General features: G+C 46.1%; 1 protein-coding gene and 2 non-coding genes across 3 annotated transcripts in view; all 3 read left to right on the forward strand.

Annotated features, from left to right (window-relative positions):
• TEX14 (testis expressed 14, intercellular bridge forming factor) overlaps positions 1 to 18,060 on the forward strand; it is a 108,847-nt gene that overhangs the window by 18,688 nt on the left and 72,099 nt on the right. The window contains exon 3 of the mRNA XM_054457907.1: positions 14,483 to 14,597. Within this exon, the coding sequence (XP_054313882.1) occupies positions 14,483 to 14,597 (115 nt within the window). The remainder of the gene's footprint in view (positions 1 to 14,482; positions 14,598 to 18,060) is intronic.
• LOC129018580 (small nucleolar RNA U3) lies at positions 1,401 to 1,614 on the forward strand. The gene has a single exon (XR_008495387.1). It is a non-coding gene; the product is annotated as a small nucleolar RNA U3 (small nucleolar RNA).
• On the forward strand, positions 13,157 to 13,372 carry LOC129018579 (small nucleolar RNA U3). The gene has a single exon (XR_008495386.1). It is a non-coding gene; the product is annotated as a small nucleolar RNA U3 (small nucleolar RNA).

An 18,060-nucleotide genomic window follows, 5' to 3' on the forward strand; every position in this document is an offset into this window, starting at 1 on the left:
CAGTTCTGTTTCAAAACTGTGTGACCTTAGGCAAGTTACCTAATCTTTCTATGTGTCAGTTTATCCATCTATAAAGCTGGGATGATTACTAATAGTACTTATCTCATATGACACCAGGAACATGGCAAGACCTCAATAAATAGTAGCTAATACCATTTTTTTTTTTTTTTTTGAGACAGGGTCTCGCTGTATCACCCAGGCTGGAGTGCAGTGGCACAATCTGGGCTCACTGCAGCCTCAGTCTCCTGGGTTCAAGTGTTTCTCGTGCCTCAGCCTCCCTAGTAGCTGGGACTACAGGCAAGTGCCATCACACCTGGCTAATTTTTGTATTTTTAGTAGAGACAGAGTTTCACCATGTTGGCCAAGCTGGTCTCAAACTCCTGACCTCAGGTGATCCACCTGCCTTGGCCTACCAAAGTGCTGGGATTACAGGAGTGAGCCACCGTGATCGGCCAGTGGCTATTACCATTATATATACCAGCATTCAAATATTTGTTCAGGGAAGAAATGACGTCAAATTCACCAAACATCTTTATCTTAAAAATTTAAGAAGTGTGAACTGGTAGTGCAAACATGTGGCATAAGAACCAGAGTTCTTTTTCTTAAATGCTGGGTCTCAGTCACCCTGTTCCCTTTCCTGCCACAGTCATGGTGACCGACCCTAGCGTTTGAAAGTCAAACCCTTAGGATAGTTGTGAGCAACTGCTGAGATTAACCAATTACCGGATCCAGCCTGATTCTAGCAGAGGCAAAGGCCTGCCCTTTCCTTAAACTGTCTGGGACCAGGCACGTTTACCAGAACCGTGGAGCCTAGCTGCGGGTTGTGACTGGCCGTCATTCAGTATTATGTTATTTACTTATTTATTTATTTAATTTATTTTTTGAGACGGAGTCTCGCTGTGTCGCCCAGGCTGGAGTGTAGTGGCCTGATCTCGGCTCACTGCAAGCTCCGCCTCCCGGGATCACGCCTTTCTCCTGCCTCAGCCTTCCAAGTAGCTGGGACTACAGGCACTCGTCACTGCGCCCGCTGATTTGTTTGTATTTTTAGTAGAGACGGGGTTTCACCGTGTTAGCCAGGATGGTCTCAATCTCCTGACCTTGTGATCCGCCCGCCTCGGCCTCCCAAAGTGCTGGGATTACAGGTGTGAGCCGCCGTGCCTGGCAGTATTATGTTATTTAAACCTGGCCGTTTAGATTTTTGTAATTAAACAATTTTTTTTAATTACATTTCCACTTAAAACGTTAAATGCGTTGTTAAGTGATAGTATTCGAAATGACTGTATTGCGAAGCTGTTTTTTTTCCCCCTAGTGGAACCGAAATGGGGAAACCTAAAATAACTCTCCATCAGGTAAAAGTGTACGGCCGCAATAGACCCAGCAGAGGCGGCCGACAGACGGTTCAGACTATACTTTCAAGGATCATTTCTATAGCTTGTCACTAGAGAAGCTTTTCTGGACATGTAAAGCACCGGCAACTGCGAGGAGACGCAGTGTTCTCTCCTGAGCCTGAAACCAGCAGTTGGTGTTGCTTTGCTGCAGCTGCTGTTTGCCATTGATGGATGATTCTTCTCTTCCTCTGGGAGAGCAAGCAGGAGAGGACACAGTCTGAGTGGTTTCTCTTGTTCTTCGGCTGAATGGAAGAGGAAGCTGCTTCACGCAGTTCTCATTTCTAGTATTTCTGTGCTTATGTTAATTATTGCTTTACGCGTCTTATTTTCTTTTTTCTTTTTTTTTTTTCTTTTCTTGAGATGGAGTCTTTCTTTGTCGTCCAGGCCAGAATGCATTGGCCCCATCTCGCCTCACTGCAATCACCACTTCCCAGGTTCAAGTGATTTTCCTGCCTCAGCTTCCCGAGTAGCTGGGATTACAGGCGCCGCCACCACGCTCCGTTAGTTTCTGTACTTTTAGTAGAGTCGGGGTTTCACCAAGTTGGTCAGGGTGGTCACGAATTCCTGATCTCAAGTGTTCCACCCGCCTTGGCCTCTGAAAGTGCTGGGATGACAGGTGTGAGCCACCGCGCACAGCCAATTTTGTATTTAATAAGGTGATTTGGTTGTCAAATAGCAGCCTGCGTTTTGGTGTTGGGGATAGGATTTATGTAGTGTTGCTCTCCACCTAATGTCAATACCTATCTGACCTATTTTTCAAGCATTTGGCATGTTCTGCGTTTTGAGCAATGGGAGTTGGAGACTACATTCTGAGTTAACTTAGGAAAGCAGTTGGAAGTAGTTTTAAATGTGCTTTTAATATTTTCTTGCCAGGTACAGTGACTCACACCTGTAATACCATCACTTTAGGAGGCGGAGGTGGGAGGATCGCTTGAGGCCAGGAGTTTGAGACCAGCCTGGGCAATAGAGCCAGACCCTATCACTACAAAAAAATTGTAAAAGTAGGCCAGCGTGGTGGCAACTGCCTGTAGCCCCAGCTACTCAAGAGGCTTCAGTGGGAGGATGGCTTGAGCTCCTGGGAGTTCAAGGCTGCAGTGAGCCCTGATGGCACCACTGCTCTGCAGCCTGGGCAGAATGAGACCCTCCCTGAAAAAAAAAAAAGTTTTCTTAATCACTTAAGATGTTTTTCCCCTTCAGTACCATACTTATTTCTTTTGTTTCTTTAGTAAAATGCAATTTAAAATTAACCTTTTGGTGTTCTGGTTTTCATTTTCATTTTCTTTTCTTTTTTTTTTTTTTTGAAATGGAGTCTCAGTCTGTCACCCAGGCTGGAGTGCAGTGGCACGATCTCAGCTCACTGCAACCTCCACCTCCTGGGTTAAAGTGATTCTCGACTGGGCATGGTGGCTCATACCTGTAATCCCAGCACTTTGGGAGGCCGAGGCAGGTGGATCACCTGAGTTCAGGAGTTCGAGACCAGCCTGGACAACATGGTGAAACCCCATCTGTACCCAAAATACAAAAATTAGCTGGGCATGGTGGCACACACCTGTAATTCCAGCTACTCGGGAGGCTCAGGCAGAATTGCTTGAACCCAGGAGGCAGAGGTTGCATTGAGCAAAGATAGTGCCAAAGCACTCCAGCCTGGGCGACAGCGAGACTCCGTCTCAAAAAAAAAAAAAAAAAAGTGATTCTCCTGCCTCAGCCTCCCAAGTAGCGGGACTACAGACGCACGCCACAAGCCTGGCTAATTTTTGGTATTTTTAGCAGAGATGGGGTTTTGCCATTTTGTCCAGGCTAGTCTTAAACTCCTGACCTCAGGTGATCCACCAGCCTTGGCCTCCCAAAGTGCTGAGATTACAGGCATGAGCCACCGTACCTGCCCTCTTTTTCTTTTTTCTCACTTTCTCACTTTCTTTCTTTCTTTCATGTATGTATGTATATATGTATTTTGACACAGGGTCTCTCTCTGTAGCCCAGGCTGGAGTGCAGTGGCGTGATCTCAGCTCACTGCAACCTCCGCCTCCCGGGTTCAAGGGATTTTCCTGCCTCAGCCTCCCAAGTAGCTGGGATCATAAGCGCCCACCACCATGCCCGGGTAATTTTTATATTTTTAGTAGAGGTGGGGTTTTGCCATGTTGGCCAGGCTGGTCTCGAACTCCTGGGCCCAAGTGATCTGCCCACCTCGACCTTCCAAACTGTTGAAATTACAGGCGTTAGCCACCATTCCTGGCCTCAATACAACACTTCTGACACAAAATGTGTGGGGGCTGTTTCCCCACATATGAGGCAGTTCTCCAGCAGACACTGTGCCTGGCCCTGTTTTCTCATTTTCCTTCTTCTTTTTTTTTTTTTTTTGGTTTTGTTTTGTTTTTTCAGACAGGGTCTGCTGTCTTCCAGGGTGGAGTGCACTGGTTGCATTCTTGGCTCACTGCAGCTTTGCCCTTCTGGGCTCAAGAGATCCTCTTGGGCTGGGTGTGGTGGCTCATGTCCATAGTCTCAGCACTTTGGGAGGCCAAGGTGGGCAGATCACCTGAGGTCAGGAGTTCAAGACCAACCTGGCCAACATGGCAAAACACCGTCTCTACTAAAAATTCAAAAATTCGCTGGGCATGGTGGCACATGCTTGGAATCCCAGCTACTGGAGAGGCTGGGGAGCCAAGATCAGGCCACTGCACTCCAGCCTGGGCAACAGAGCAAGATTCCCTCTCAAAAAAAATAAAATAAAATAGAGATCCTCTTGCCTTAGTCTCCTGGGTAGCTGGAACTACAGACATGTGCCACAACATCTGGCTATTTATTAAAATTTTTTGTCGCCCGGCTAGGCATGGTGGCTCATGCCTATAATCCCAGCACTCTGGGAGGCCGAGGTGGGTGGATCACAAGGTCAGGAGATCGAGACCATCCTGGCTAACACGGTGAAACCCCGTCTCTACTAAAAATACAAAAAATTAGCCGGGCGTGGTGGCAGGCACCTGTAGTCCCAGCTACTTGGGAGGCTGAGGCAGGAGAATGGCGTGAACCCAGGAGGTAGAGCTTGCAGTGAGCTGAGCTCGCACCACTGCACTCCAGCCTGGGAGACAGAGCAAGACTTCGTCTCAAAACAAACAAACAAACAAAAAATTTGTCGCCCAACCTGGGCAACCCAGTGCCTTAAAAAAAAAAAGAAATTATGAGGTTCCTCCCATTTTCATTTATCCATCTGGGTTCATAATACTTAAGTAAACTCCAAAAGAAACATTTTCTCCTCAGGAAATGCCTACGCCACTCTTCCATAGATGGCCCTTACTTAAAATTTTTTCTACTAAAAATGTTTTTACTACAAAAGTAGTATTGCAGCAGGACAAGCCGCAGACAAAACCCCTCAGACACCGAGTTAAAGAAGGAAGGGCTTTATTTGGCCGGGAGCTTTGGCAAGACTCACGTCTCAAAAAACCGAGCTTCCTGAGTGAGCAATTCCTGTCCCTTTTAAGGGCTTACAACTCTAAGGGGGTATGCGTGAGAGGGTCGTGATTGATTGAGCAAGCAGGAGGTACGTGACTGAGGGCTGCATGCACTGGTAATCAGAACGGAACAGAACAGGACAGGGATTTTCACAATGCTTTTCTCTACAATGTCTGGAATCTATAGATAACATAACCGGTTAGGTCGAGGGTCGATCTTTAACCAGACCCAGGGCTCGGCGCTGGGCTGTCTGCCTGTGGATTTCATTTCTGCCTTTTAGTTTTTACTTTTTCTTTCTTTGGAGGCAGAAATTGGGCATAAGACAGTAAGAGGGGTGGTCTCCTCCCTTAGTATGAGGTTACTTAATAGTGGAATACACCAAAGAGATGTGTGTGTGTGTGTGTGTGTGTGTGTGTTTTGAGACGGAGTTTCCAGCCCAGGCTGGAGTGTAATGGCACAATCTCGGCTCACGGCAACATCTGCCTCCCGGTTTCAAGCGATTCTCCTGCCTCAGCCTCCCAAGTAGCTGGGATTACAGGCATGTGCCACCACGCCCGGCTAATTTTGTATTTTTAGTAGAGATGGGGTTTCTCTATGTTGGTCAGGCTAGTCTTGAACTCCTGACCTCAGGTGATCCTCCCGCCTTGGCCTCCCAAAGTGCTGCAATTACAGGCGTGAGCCACTGCATCCGGCCAATGTGAGTAAGTTCTTTAGTGGTGACTTGTGAGATTTTGGTACACCCATCACCCAAGCAGTATACCCTGGCACCTTATTTGTAGTCTTTTATCTCTTGCCCACCTCCCACCCTTCCCCTCAACTCCCCAAGCAAGATCATTGTATCATTGTCATGCCTTTGCGTCCTCATAGCTTAGCTCCCACATATCATTGAGAACATACAATGTTTGGTTTTCCATTCCTGAGTTACTTCAATTAGAATAATAGTCTCGCCGGGCGCGGTGGCTCACGCCTGTAATCCCAGCACTTTGGGAGGCCGAGGCGGGCAGATCATGAGGTCAGGAAATCAAGACCATCCTGGCTAACACGGTGAAACCCCGTCTCTACTAAATATACAAAAAAAATTAGCCGGGCGTGGTGGCAGGCGCCTGTAGTCCCAGCTCCTCGGGAGGCTGAGGCAGGAGAATGGTGTGAACCCGGGAGGTGGAGCTTGCAGTGAGCCGAGATCACGCCACTGCACTCCAGCCTGGGCAACAGAGCAAGACTCCGTCTCAAAAAAAAAAAAAAAAAAATAATAGTCTCCAGGCCGGTCGCAGTGGCTCGTGCCTATAATCCCAGTGCTTTGGGAAGCCGGGGCAGGAGGATCACCTGAGATCAGGAGTTCAAGACCAGCCTGACCAACATGGAGAAACCCTGTCCCTACTAAAAATACAAAAAATTAGGCAGGCGTCATGGCGTATGCCTGTAATCCCAGCCACTCAGGAGGCTGAGGCAGGAGAATTGCTTGAACCTGGGAGGTGGAGGTTTTGGTAAGCCGAGATTGCACCACTGCACTCCAGCCTGGGTAACAAGAGCGAACCTTCATCTCAAAAAAAAAAAAAAAAAAAAAAGAATTATAGTCTCCAATCTCATCCAGGTTGCTGCAAATGCTGTTAATTCCTTTTCATGGGTGAGTAGTATTCCAATGTATAAATACACCACAGTTTCTTTATCCACTCGTTGATTGATGGGCATTTGGGTTTGTTCCACGATTTTGCAATTGCGAATTGTGCTATTTCTGCATTAAAAATTTTTTTTAATTTATTGTAGTAGAGACAAGGTCTCACTGTGTTGCCCAGACTGGTCTTGAACTACTGGGCTCAAGCAAGTGTCCCGGGTTGGCCTCCCAAAGTGCTGGGATTACGAGTATGAGATACCACGTCCAGCCTATTTTTGCAGTTTTTAATTATCACAAACAATGCTTTGATAAAATATCTTGTAATATATCTTTACAGGACAGGCACAGTGGCTCACACCCGTAATCCCAGCACTTCTGGGAGGCTGAGGCAGGTGGATCATGAGGTCAGGAGTTCGAGATCAGCCTGACCAACATAGTGAAACCCCATCTCTACTAAAAATACAAAAATTAGTCGGGTGTGGTGGCAGGTGCCTGTAATCCCAGCCACTCAGGAGGCTGAGGCAGGAGAATTGCTTGAACCTGGGAGGCAGAGGTTGCAGTGAGCTGAGATTGCACCACTGCACTCCAGCCTGGGTGACAGAGCGAGACTCCATCTCAAAAGGAAAAAAAAAAAAAAGCAGTAGGTTGTAAACCTATATTTCTTATGATTGACTGTACATCGGGTGTTTCCACAACCCACTCTCCAGGTTCGATTAATTTGCTAGAGTGGCTCATAGAACTCAGGGAAACACTTTACTTAGGTTTACCCATTTATTGTAAAGATACCACAAAAGATACAGATGAGCAACTGAATGGAAGAGATGTCTAGGGCAAGGCATGTGGGAAAAAGCTTGGTGATTCCATGCCCTCCCTGGCCCACCCTCCAGGAACCTGTCCATGTTCAGCTATTCAGAAGCTTCCCAACCCAGTCCTTTTGGGTTTTTATGGAAACTTCATTACATAGGTATGGTAGATTAAATCACTAGCCATTGGTGATCAATTTAACCTTCAGCCCCTCTCCCCTCCCCAAAGGTTGGGGGGCAGGGCTAAGAGTCCCAACCCTCTCATCATGCTTTGGTCTTTCCAGTGACCAGCTGTGATCCTGATGCTATCTGGGTGGCCCCAGCCACTAGCTACAGTCAGCATCAGCATACAAAAGATACTCATCATTCCAGAGGTTCAAAGAGTTTTAGAAGCTCTATGTCAGGAAACAGGCATGAAGACCAAATATGTATTTCTTGTTTTTTTGTTTTTTGTTTTTGAGACAGAGTCTCGCTCTGTCACCCAGGCTGGAGTGCAATGGCACGCTCACTGCAACCTCTGCCTCCTGGGCTTAAAGCAATTCTCGTGGCTCAGCCTCCCAAGTAGCTGGGATTACAGGCGCCCACCACCATGCCCAACTAATTTTCGTATTTTTAGTAGAGATGGGGTTTCACCATGTTGACCAGACTGGTCTCGAACTCCTGACCTCAAGTGATCCACCCGCTTCTGCCTCCCAAAGTGCTGGGATTACAGGCATGAGCCACCATGCCCAGCCCCAAATAAATCTTTCTTTCTTTTTTTTTTTTTTTTTGAGACAGAGTCTCACTCTATCGCCCAGACTGGAGTGTAGTGGCGCGATCTCAGCTCACTGCAACCTCTGCCTCCCGAGTTCAAGTAATTCTCCTGGCTCAGCCTCCCAAGTAGCTGGGACTACAGGCACATGCCACCATGCCCCGCTAATTTGTGTAATTTTAGTAGAGACAGGGTTTCACCATATTGGCCAGGCTGGTCTTGAACTCCTCACCTCGGGTGCCTCCCAAAGTGCTGGGATGACAGACATGAGCCACCACACCCGGCCCCAAATACATATTTCACAATATCACAGAGACAGTGGTATAGTGCATGGACTTTAGAACCAGACTGGTTTGTGACCGCTGGCAAATTGATCTCTCTCCATTTCTCCATCTACAAAACAGTGATAATAATAGTTTCTTCTTGTTGTACAGTTGTGAGGATTAAGTGAATTAAAAGAATGGTGCCTGGCACACATTATTGTTAATATCAGATATTACCTCCTAGGAGGCCCACGGGTTAGGTGACTGACCCATCTGGAGGCCCTGGGCTTATGAGGGTGGTATTAGGATGTCAACATTTCAATCCAGGTCTTTTAACCTTTTTGGTCAGTCTTTGTACCATGTCATAGCTGCCTCTGGTCACTTCTTGTGGGACTGTTTGTAGTTACTTTTATAGCAGCCACAACATGGGTACAATGCTGGCCTAAAATAATTATTTGTTGAATGAATAAGTGTTATTTTTTATTAGGAAGTCTCCAAAGGGCATGTTTGCTTAAGTTGTAGGGACAGAGGTTTTCACCTATTTTTCTTTCCTACCACCTGTATCCCCTCAAGATTTGTTGCTCCGTGCCTTCCCATAAGTGTTTTCTGATCCTTAGAGAAGCCCCTGGGGCACGGTGGCTCACGCCTGTAATCCTAACACTTTGGGAGGCTGAGGTGGGTGGATCACCTGAGGTCGGGAGTTCAAGACCAGCCTGGCCAACATGGTGAAACCTGTCTCTACTAAAAATACAAAAATTAGCCAGGTGTAGTGGCGGCCGCCTGTGATCCCAGCTACTGGGGAGGCTGAGGCAGGAGAATCGCTTGAACCCGCTGGAGGTTATGGTGAGGCTGGAGGTTGTGGTGAGCCAAGATCGCACCACTGCACTTCAGCCTGGGCGACAGAGACTCTGTCTCAAAAAAAAAAAAAAAAAAGAAAAAAAGAAAAAGAGAAGCCCTTGGTGGGCTGGGCGCGGTGGCTCACGCCTGTAATCCCAGCACTTTCGGAGGCCGAGGTAGGTGGATCACTTGAGGTCAGGAGTTTGAGACCAGCCTGGCCAACATGGTGAAACCCCGTATCTACTAAAAATACAAAAATTAGCTGGGCATGGTGGTGCGTGCCTGTAATCGCAGCTACTCAGGTGGCTGAGGCAGGAGAATCACTTGAACGTGGGAGGCAGAGGATGCAGTGGGCCAAGATCATGCCACTGTACTCCAGCATGGGCTACAGAGTGAGACTCTGTCTCAAAAAAAAAAAAAAAAAAGGGAAGCCCTTGGAGGCCTTGGTTGATTTAATTTTTTGCCTCCTGAGCGCTGGGAGGGGCTTCCCTTGACGGTAATTTCTTCTTGTCAATAACTATAACTTCTTGTCAGCCTGCTTCCCTTGACTGTAATTTCTTCTTGTCAATAACTATAAATAGTTTGAGATTTGATAAATTAGACTGCTACATGTGTATGGATGAGATTCTTGGGGTCATAGAGGAATGGTGGTTTATTACTCATAGCAACAGCAGTAGCCAGAATATCAGCATTTTTTCCTTTCAACTTTTTTTTTTGAGACAGAGTTTCGCTTTGTCAACCCAGGCTGGAGTGCAATGTTGAGATCTCAGCTCACTGCAACTTCCACCTTCCGGGTTCCAGCAATTCTCCTCCCTCAGCCTCCTGAGTAGCTAGTATTACAGGCGCCTGCCACCACACCTGGCTACTTTTTGTAGTTTTAGTAAAGGCGGAGTTTTACCATGTTGGCCAGGCTGGTCTCGAACTCCTGACCTCAGGTGATCCGCCTGCCTTGGCCTCCCAAAGTGCTGGGATTATAGGCGTGAGCCACCACACCCGGCTGGAGACATTATTTTTATTATACTGGATGGTAAGCATGTATTCACTTTGCTGTGAATGTAGATACTATCTGCCTTCCAAACTTCATTATACAAATATCTTCAAAGAGGTGCCCTGAACAGGTTAGTGCCTTGCTCCCATGACATGTGTAACTCTGAGAGATCCATGCAGAATTGTCCTTTTTTTTTTTTTTTTTTTTTTTTTTTAACTGTTCTCTGCTACTCTTCTCTACTCTTAGGCTGGTTTGTGTTGGGCAGATAAGTGAACAAGGCACTGAAGATAGGGGAGATACATTGGGCAGTTCCTACCTTCTCGTGTAGGAGAAGACAATCTGGTAGAGGACACAGACATACCACAAATACTTGTAACACAGCAAGTCCTGAGCAGTAAGACATGTGAACCCCTCTAGTACTGCTCTTACCATGAACACTGTTTCTTTTTCTCTCTCTTTTTTTTTTTATTTGAGACAGTCTCACTCTGTTGCCCAAGTTGGAGTGCAGTGGCACAATCTCAGCTCACTGCAACCTCCACCTCTCGGGTTCAAGCAAACCTCCTGCCTCAGCCTCCTGAGTAGCTGGCATTACAGGCCATGTGCCACCAAGCCCGGCTAATTTTTGTGTATTTTTGTATTTTTAGTAAAGACAGGGTTTTACCATGTTGGCTAGGCTGGTCTTGAACTCTTGGCCTCAAGTGATCCACCCACCTCAGCTTCCCAAGGTGCTGGGATTACAGGTGTGAGCCCCCACACCCAGCCCAATTTCTTCTTACTAGATGTCTCAGGCTTTGATACTGTTGACTGATCCTTCTTTTTGAAACTTTTAACCTTCCTTGTCACTGTGACCCATTTCTTCCAGGTTTTCCTCTAATCTCTGCCTACTTTTTGGCTTCTTTCCTTATTTGCTTTTTTTTTTTTTTTTTTTTTTTTCTGAGACGGAGTCTTGCTCTGTCACCAGGCTGGAATGCAGTGGTGTGATCTCAGCTCACTGCAACCTCTGCCTCCTGGGTTCAAGTGATTCTCCTGCCTCAGCCTCCTGAGTAGCTGGGACTACAGGCACGTGCCACCATGCCCAGCTAATTTTTGTACTTTTTAGTAGAGACGAGGTTTCACCATGTTGGCCAGGCAGGTCTCGATCTCCTGACCTTGTGATTCACCCGCCTTGGCCTCTCAAAGTGCTGGGATTACAGGCGTGAGCCACTGCGCCCCGCCCCCAGCTAATTTTTGTGTTTTTACAGTAGAGATGGGGTTTCTCCACATTGGCCAGGCTGGTCTCAAACTCCTGACCTCAAGTGATCTGCCTGGCCTCCCAAAGTGCTGGGATGACAGCCATGAGCCACCATCCCCAGCCCTAGCTTGCCTCAAGATGGTAGTGGGCCTCAGGGTTCCAGCTTTAACCCTCTGCTGTTTGGGTAGTATGTTTGACTTATTTTCTCCCATGGCTTACAATTGGCCATTGTTGATGTTAATGTCCTTTATCTTCTGAGTTCTGTTCACTGGACATCTTTACTTGGATTTATTCATTACTAGGTGTTTGGGATATTGTGGGTACACAAAGCCGTTCATATAGTCTGAAACTTAAAGTCTCATGCAGGTGGCAGGCATTAATCAAATGATCACATAGAAGAGGTGTTTGATCTGCTAAAGGAGGTCAGGGAAATATTCCCTGAGACAGTGACATTTGGACCAATGTCTGAATGATGAAGTTAAGTTGGGATTAGAGGTTGAGAGGAGAATCCCTGTCAGGGAGAACAGTCTGTCCAAAGGCCCTGTGGCAGAAAGGAGCATGGCGAGTATGAGCCAGAGTGTGGCTGGAGTGAGGGAGAATGAGACTTGAGAGATGGACTTGACAGATGGACTTGAGAGAGGGGCCAGACCATACAGGGCCTTTTAAGTGCGAGAAATACACTTACCTTTCCAAACCCAAAGAATGGGCTTAGAGGCACGAAGAACAGCGAAAGTGAGACTTTTAATAGGGGTCTTGCAAGATTGGGTGTCTGGTATAATTTATCTCCTAGCATCCAAGTCCCTCCCCCAGTTCCTCATTGGTCGAGTACTATGAGGTTACAATCTTTCCGGATGTCGCCTAAGTTTCATTATCCCCCTTATAAGGTTATACCGTCCCCTTCCCTGCTTTAATTTTCGATTCCCAATAAAGAAACTTTCTTCCCTTTCATGGGCTGACCCCTCCTCTACATTCTGTTCGCTTATTGTGACCTTCTAGGTGCATGAGCTGTGCGGTTACGTTTGCAGGCCGGCTGCCAGTACTTAGATTTATTATGCCTTGAAAATGGACCATTTAAAGTATTTTCTCACATAAGTATGTAGAGAAGTTTTGTCTGTACCTTAACAAATGGGAAGCTACTGAAGCTTAAACCAGGGGAATATGTTGTCCTGCTTGTTTAAACACAGCAATGGCCGGGTGTGATGGCTCACGCCTGTAATCTCAGCATTTTGGAAGGCTGAGGTGGGAGGATCGCTTGAGCCCAGGAGTTCAAGGCCACCCTGGGCAACAGTGCGAAACCCAGAAAAAAATAAACACAGCAATGCCATGTAGAATAAAAACTCCCTGGTTTTTGGGGAAGAAATCCAAAATATTTATGTGTGTGGAATTTTGATCACAGTATAAAATATAATAGGGTGCGCTATGCAAATATCACAATATTTGGCTTTGAATTATCGCTTTCCCTTCACTCTTTGGTTATTCTCGAAGGGCCGCCTTGCTTCGGATCACCGGTCCAAACCGGGAAGTTTCCCTGACGGTTTCTGGCGCTCCGGCGCGCTTTATAGTCGTCAGCGTTACGCGTGGAGGAAAATGGGGCGGGGTTAGAAAGGAGCTCCGAGTGATTGCATGTTTTGCTACCATATGTTAATTACCGTGATTGCCTAAAGTAACTTAGAAATTTTTAGCTTATTTTAAATGCTTTTTCGAACTTTGGTAATGGAAAGATCGTTTTTGGAAAAAGCACATAGTAATATTTTCCAGAAGAAAATGTGCCCACGAAATACCATCAGCATAATATGTGTGAGTTTCTTTCGCATCTGGAAGGCACGTAGGTAGTGGTTTAAGACTATTGTTCAGGAATCATTTTTATAGTTCGTTACTAGAAAAGTTTTTCTGAATGTGTAGAGCACCGGAAGCCACGAGTAGGAGAAGTAGCGTTCTCTCTTGAGCGTGAAGTCAGCATTTGGTGTTGCTTTCTTGTAGCTACATTTTGCTATTGATGATCGTTGTTCCTTCTTTTTGGGGAGGGTGAGAGGGAGAGAATGCAGTCTGAGTGGTTCCGGTTTTGTTTTTTTTTAGGTGTTAACGGTAGATGATTGGCGGAAAGCAGGGTGTGTTTTTAGTGTTTGAGTTGTAAGGTTATGCCCGGTGTGTTTTTTGTGGTTTGAGAGTTGTGTCGTGTGTATATGTATTTTTTAGCTTAAGATTATGCGAAGTGTGTTTTTTGTGTGCTTTGAGAGGTGTGAGACATGTGCATTTTTGTTTTTGAGCTGGGGCATTTTTTTCTGTCATCCTGGAGTGCAATGGCGCAATTTCGGCTCATTGCAGCCTCTGCCACTTAAGCAGTCCTCATGTTTCAGTTTCTCAAGTAGCTGGGACTACACGTGTGCAGCCAGGCCCCGCTAGTTTTTGTATATTTAGTAGAGTGGAGATTTCGCCTTGTTGGCCAGGTTGGTCTCCAGCTCTTGGCCTCAAGTGATCTACCAGCCTCGGCTTCCCAAAGAGCTGGCATTACAGGCGTGAGCCACTGCGCCTCCAGGCTTGGGGGATTTCAATTTTCATATTTCTTGGTGTTTTTTGGTCTTCTGGAGGACTAAATTTTTTTCTTGGTAGGTAAGGCATGTTTTCCTTTTTTATTTGTTTTCCTGGTCATGTTACTACTTTCGCCTTTTTTTTTAGTCCCTTTTAATTATTCACAGACTCATTGTTTGATAGTACTGGAAATTGGTCTGTTTTGTGTATTTTGTTTTCCCTTGTCGAATTAGTCTTTATACTTTAGTAAGATCTTTTAGGTGAGGACTTGTATTCCAGTGAGCTCTTTTTATGTTATAGCCTTCCTCCCAACACACACAGTATCTTTAGTCCCTCCCTCATCCTTTCCCATGATTGAGAACCATTTTAATCCATTTTATAATATGCCAATGTGGTGAACTAAATGCTTCAATGCAACTTTCTCTAAATATTTTTGATGAATAAACACTGAGTTTGCCTTCCAGTATATCTATGTGCGACCAATGAAGGCCTTCTTTTGTACTTTTTCTTTTAAAAAAAGCTCACAGCAATATATGAAAGTACACTATAAAAATATTTAATTCCCCCCACCCCCCACCCAGTTCCATCTCAGGAAATTTTCTGATATTTGCATTGATTCTGATATTTCCTTTGCAGGAATTTATGTTGATGCAGTTAACTCCTTGGGCCAAACAGCACTTTTTGTTGCGGCGTTATTGGGCCTTAGGAAATTCGTTGATGTTCTGGTGGATTATGGATCAGATCCAAATCAGTAAGTACAATAATATTGATGTCTAGAAAATAAGGGTTGTGCTGTTAAGATGAGTTGGGGTGTTTAGAAACTAATTTGAAAAACCTTTGGCCGGGTGCGGTGGCTCACACCTGTAATCCCAGCACTTTGGGAGGCCAAGACAGGCGGATCACGAGGTCAGGAGTTAGAGACTAGCCTGACCAACATGGTGAAACCCTGCCTCTACTAAAAATACAGAAAATTAGCTGGGCGTGGTGGTGCATGCCTGTATTCCCAGCTACTCGGGAGGCTGAGACAGGAGAATCATTTGAACCTGGGTGGTAGAGGTTGCAGTGAGCCGAGATCGCGCCATTGCACCCCAGTCTGGGCAACAAGAGCGAGACTCAGTCTCAAAATAAAAAAAAAAAGGGTGACTTTTGCCTGACTCTTATAGCTGTGGTTTAAAATAATCAGAGTTTAGGCTGGGCATGGTGGCTCATGCCTGTGATCCCAGCACTTTGGGAGGCCGAGGTGGGCGGATCACCTGAGGTCAGGAGTTTGAGACCAGCCTGACCAACACAGAGAAACCCTGTCTCTACTAAAAATACAAAATTAGCTGGGCGTGGTGGCGCATGCCTGTAATCCCAGCTACTCGGGAGGCTGAGGTGGGAGAATCACTTGAACCTGGGAGGAGGAGGTTGTGGTGAGCTGAGATCTCACCATTGCACTCCAGCCCAGGCAAGAAGAGCGAAACTCCTTCAAAAAAAAAAAAAAAGAAAGAAAGAAAAAAACACTAAACACTAAAAGAATCGGAGTTTAATAGTTGGTCTAAATTTTATTTATTTTATTTTATTTTTTTTCAGACGGAGTCTAGCTCTGTCGCTCAGGCTGGAGTGCAGTGGCACGATCTCGGCTCACTGCAAGCTCCGCCTCCCGAGTTCACGCCATTCTCCTGCCTCAGCCTCCCAAGTAGCTGGGACTACAGGCGCCTGCCACCATGCTGGGCTAATTTTTTGTATTTTTAGTAGAGACGGGGTTTCATCATGCTAGTCAGGATGGTCTCAATTTCCTGACCTCGTGATCCGCCCGCCTCGGCCTCCCAAAGTGCTGGGATTACAGGCGTGAGCCACCGCGCCCGGCCAATAGTTGGTCTAAATTTTAACATGGAACAGTAACATCTGCTTTTTTTTTTTTTTCCTGACACACGGTCTGGCTCTGTCGCCCAGGCTGGAGTGCAGTGGCAGGATTTTGGCTCTCTGCAGCCTCAGCCACCCAGCTTCAAGCAGTTCTCCTGCCTCAGCCTCCCGAGTAGCTGGGATTACAAATGGGCACCACCACGCCTGGCTAATTTTTTGTATTTTTAGTAGAGACAGGGTTTTGCCATGTTGGCCAGGCTGGTCTTGAACTCCTGGCCTCCATCCACCTTGGCCTCCCACAGTGCTGGGATTACAGGTGTGAGCCACTGTACTTGGCCGAACATCTCTTTTTGTGAAGCACTTCGGCTTTTGCTAGGGCCTTCTCAAATATTAGCTTATTTGACACCTTCTTTACAGAGAAGGGAGAGTGGGTGGTGGATATTTTTCAGTTCCCATTAAACAGAACCAGAAACTGAGGTTTTGAGCACTTAAGTGATTCCAGCTGATTTTCACAGGAATGCCAGAATATGAACAATCATAAAAGTCTTTCCCATCTCACTTAAGGAGGCTCTGTTTAATGTACCTACTTAAATTATTGATATTGGAAGCTTTTGTACTTTTTTTTTTTTCTTGTGATGGAGTCTTGCTCTGTCACCCAGGCTGGAGTGCAGTGGCGCTACTACGGCTCACTGCAACCTCCGCCTCCCGTGTTCAAGCGATTCTTCTGCCTCAGCCTTCCAAGTAGCTGGGATTACAGGCACGTGCCACCACACCCAGCTAATTTTTGTATTCTTTTTTTTTTGAGACAGAGTCTCACTCTGTTGCCCAGGCTGGAGTGCAGTGGTGCAATCTTGGCTCACTGCAATCTGCGCCTCCCAGGTTCAAGTGATTCTCCTGCCTCAGTCTCCCTAGTAGCTGGGACTACAAGCACGTGCCACCACACCCAGCTAATTTTTTATATTTTTAGTAGAGACGGGGTTTCACCGTGTTAGCTAGGATGGTCTCCATCTCCTGACCTCATGATCCGCCCGCCTTAGCCTCCCAAAGTGCTGGGATTACAGGCACGAGCCACTGTGCCCGGCCTAATTTTTGTATTCTTAGTAGAGGCAGGGTTTCACTATGTTGGTCAGGCTGGTCTCGAACTCTTGACCTCATGGTCTGCCCGCCTCAGTCTCCCAAAGTGCTGGGATTACAGATGTGAGCCACCGTGCCGAGCAGCTTTTATATTTTATGTATGTGTGTTGTGGAGGGGTTGGTTATAAGATTGCTTAGGGGAAGAAAACTTGGAAGCTTAGAAAAGTACAAAGAAAAAAGCCAGTCAGTATGAGAATTAAGTAACCAGAGGTAACTTAAAACAATGAACATTTTGTTGTGTTTCCTTCCAGAATTTTTCTAGACTCACACACGCTCTACTGGCTCTACCATATTGTTTAATTTCAAAGTCCGGAAAGAAAGGGGTCAGCCAGATGCAGTAGCTCACACCTGTAATCCCAGCACTTTGGGAGGTGAGGTGGGAGGATTGCTTGAGCCCAGGAGTTTGAGACCAGCCTGGGCAACAGAGACCCTGTCTATACCAAAACAAAACAAAACAAAAAAAGGTGGCATGGGGGCTGGCTCACCTGATGTTTGCATATACCCATGTTGTAGGGAGGCCATATTGGGACAGTCTGCAGTTCTTCAGCAAAAATGCAACATTTTCTTTTTTCTTCAGTTTTTTCCTTTTTTTTTTTGAGATAGAGTCTTGCTCTGTCACCCAGGCTGGAGTGCAGTGGCATGATCTTGGCTCACTGCAACCTCTGCCTCCCAGGTGCAAGCGATTCTCCTGCCTCATCCTCCCGAGTAACTGGGATTACAGGTGCCCACCACCACAGCTGGCTAATTTTGTATTTTTAGTAGAGATGCGGTTTCACCTTGTTGGCCAGGCTGATCTCAAACTCCTGACCTCAGGTGATCCACCAGCCTCTGCCTTCCAAAGTGCTGAGATTACAGGCATGAGCCACCATGCCCGGCCATTTCCCACTTCTTTTAATTACTGGAACAAGGTGTATAAACATCGCCTTGAGTGATATAGTCATGACCATCATCACTTTCATATTCTGTATGACCGTATAATTCTGTTCAGTAAACATAAACCATTTTTTAAAAACCTGTATAAAAAAATACAGATAAAAATTGAAACATTTTATAGTCATCTGCATTTACAACTGCTTTGTCCAGGCTTAAAGCTGATTTCTTTAAAGATCAAACCATTCAAACCTTTAATTTTCAAGATCAGGGAATTGAGAGTAGCCCATAATATGGTACATAGTATTAATGACACAGCTGAGACCAGGAAGGAGCCCAGCTTCTGAAGACCTCAGAGTTTAAAG

The sequence above is a fragment of the Pongo pygmaeus genome, chromosome 19, assembly GCF_028885625.2.
Source record: "Pongo pygmaeus isolate AG05252 chromosome 19, NHGRI_mPonPyg2-v2.0_pri, whole genome shotgun sequence".
Classification (NCBI taxonomy): domain Eukaryota; kingdom Metazoa; phylum Chordata; class Mammalia; order Primates; family Hominidae; genus Pongo; species Pongo pygmaeus.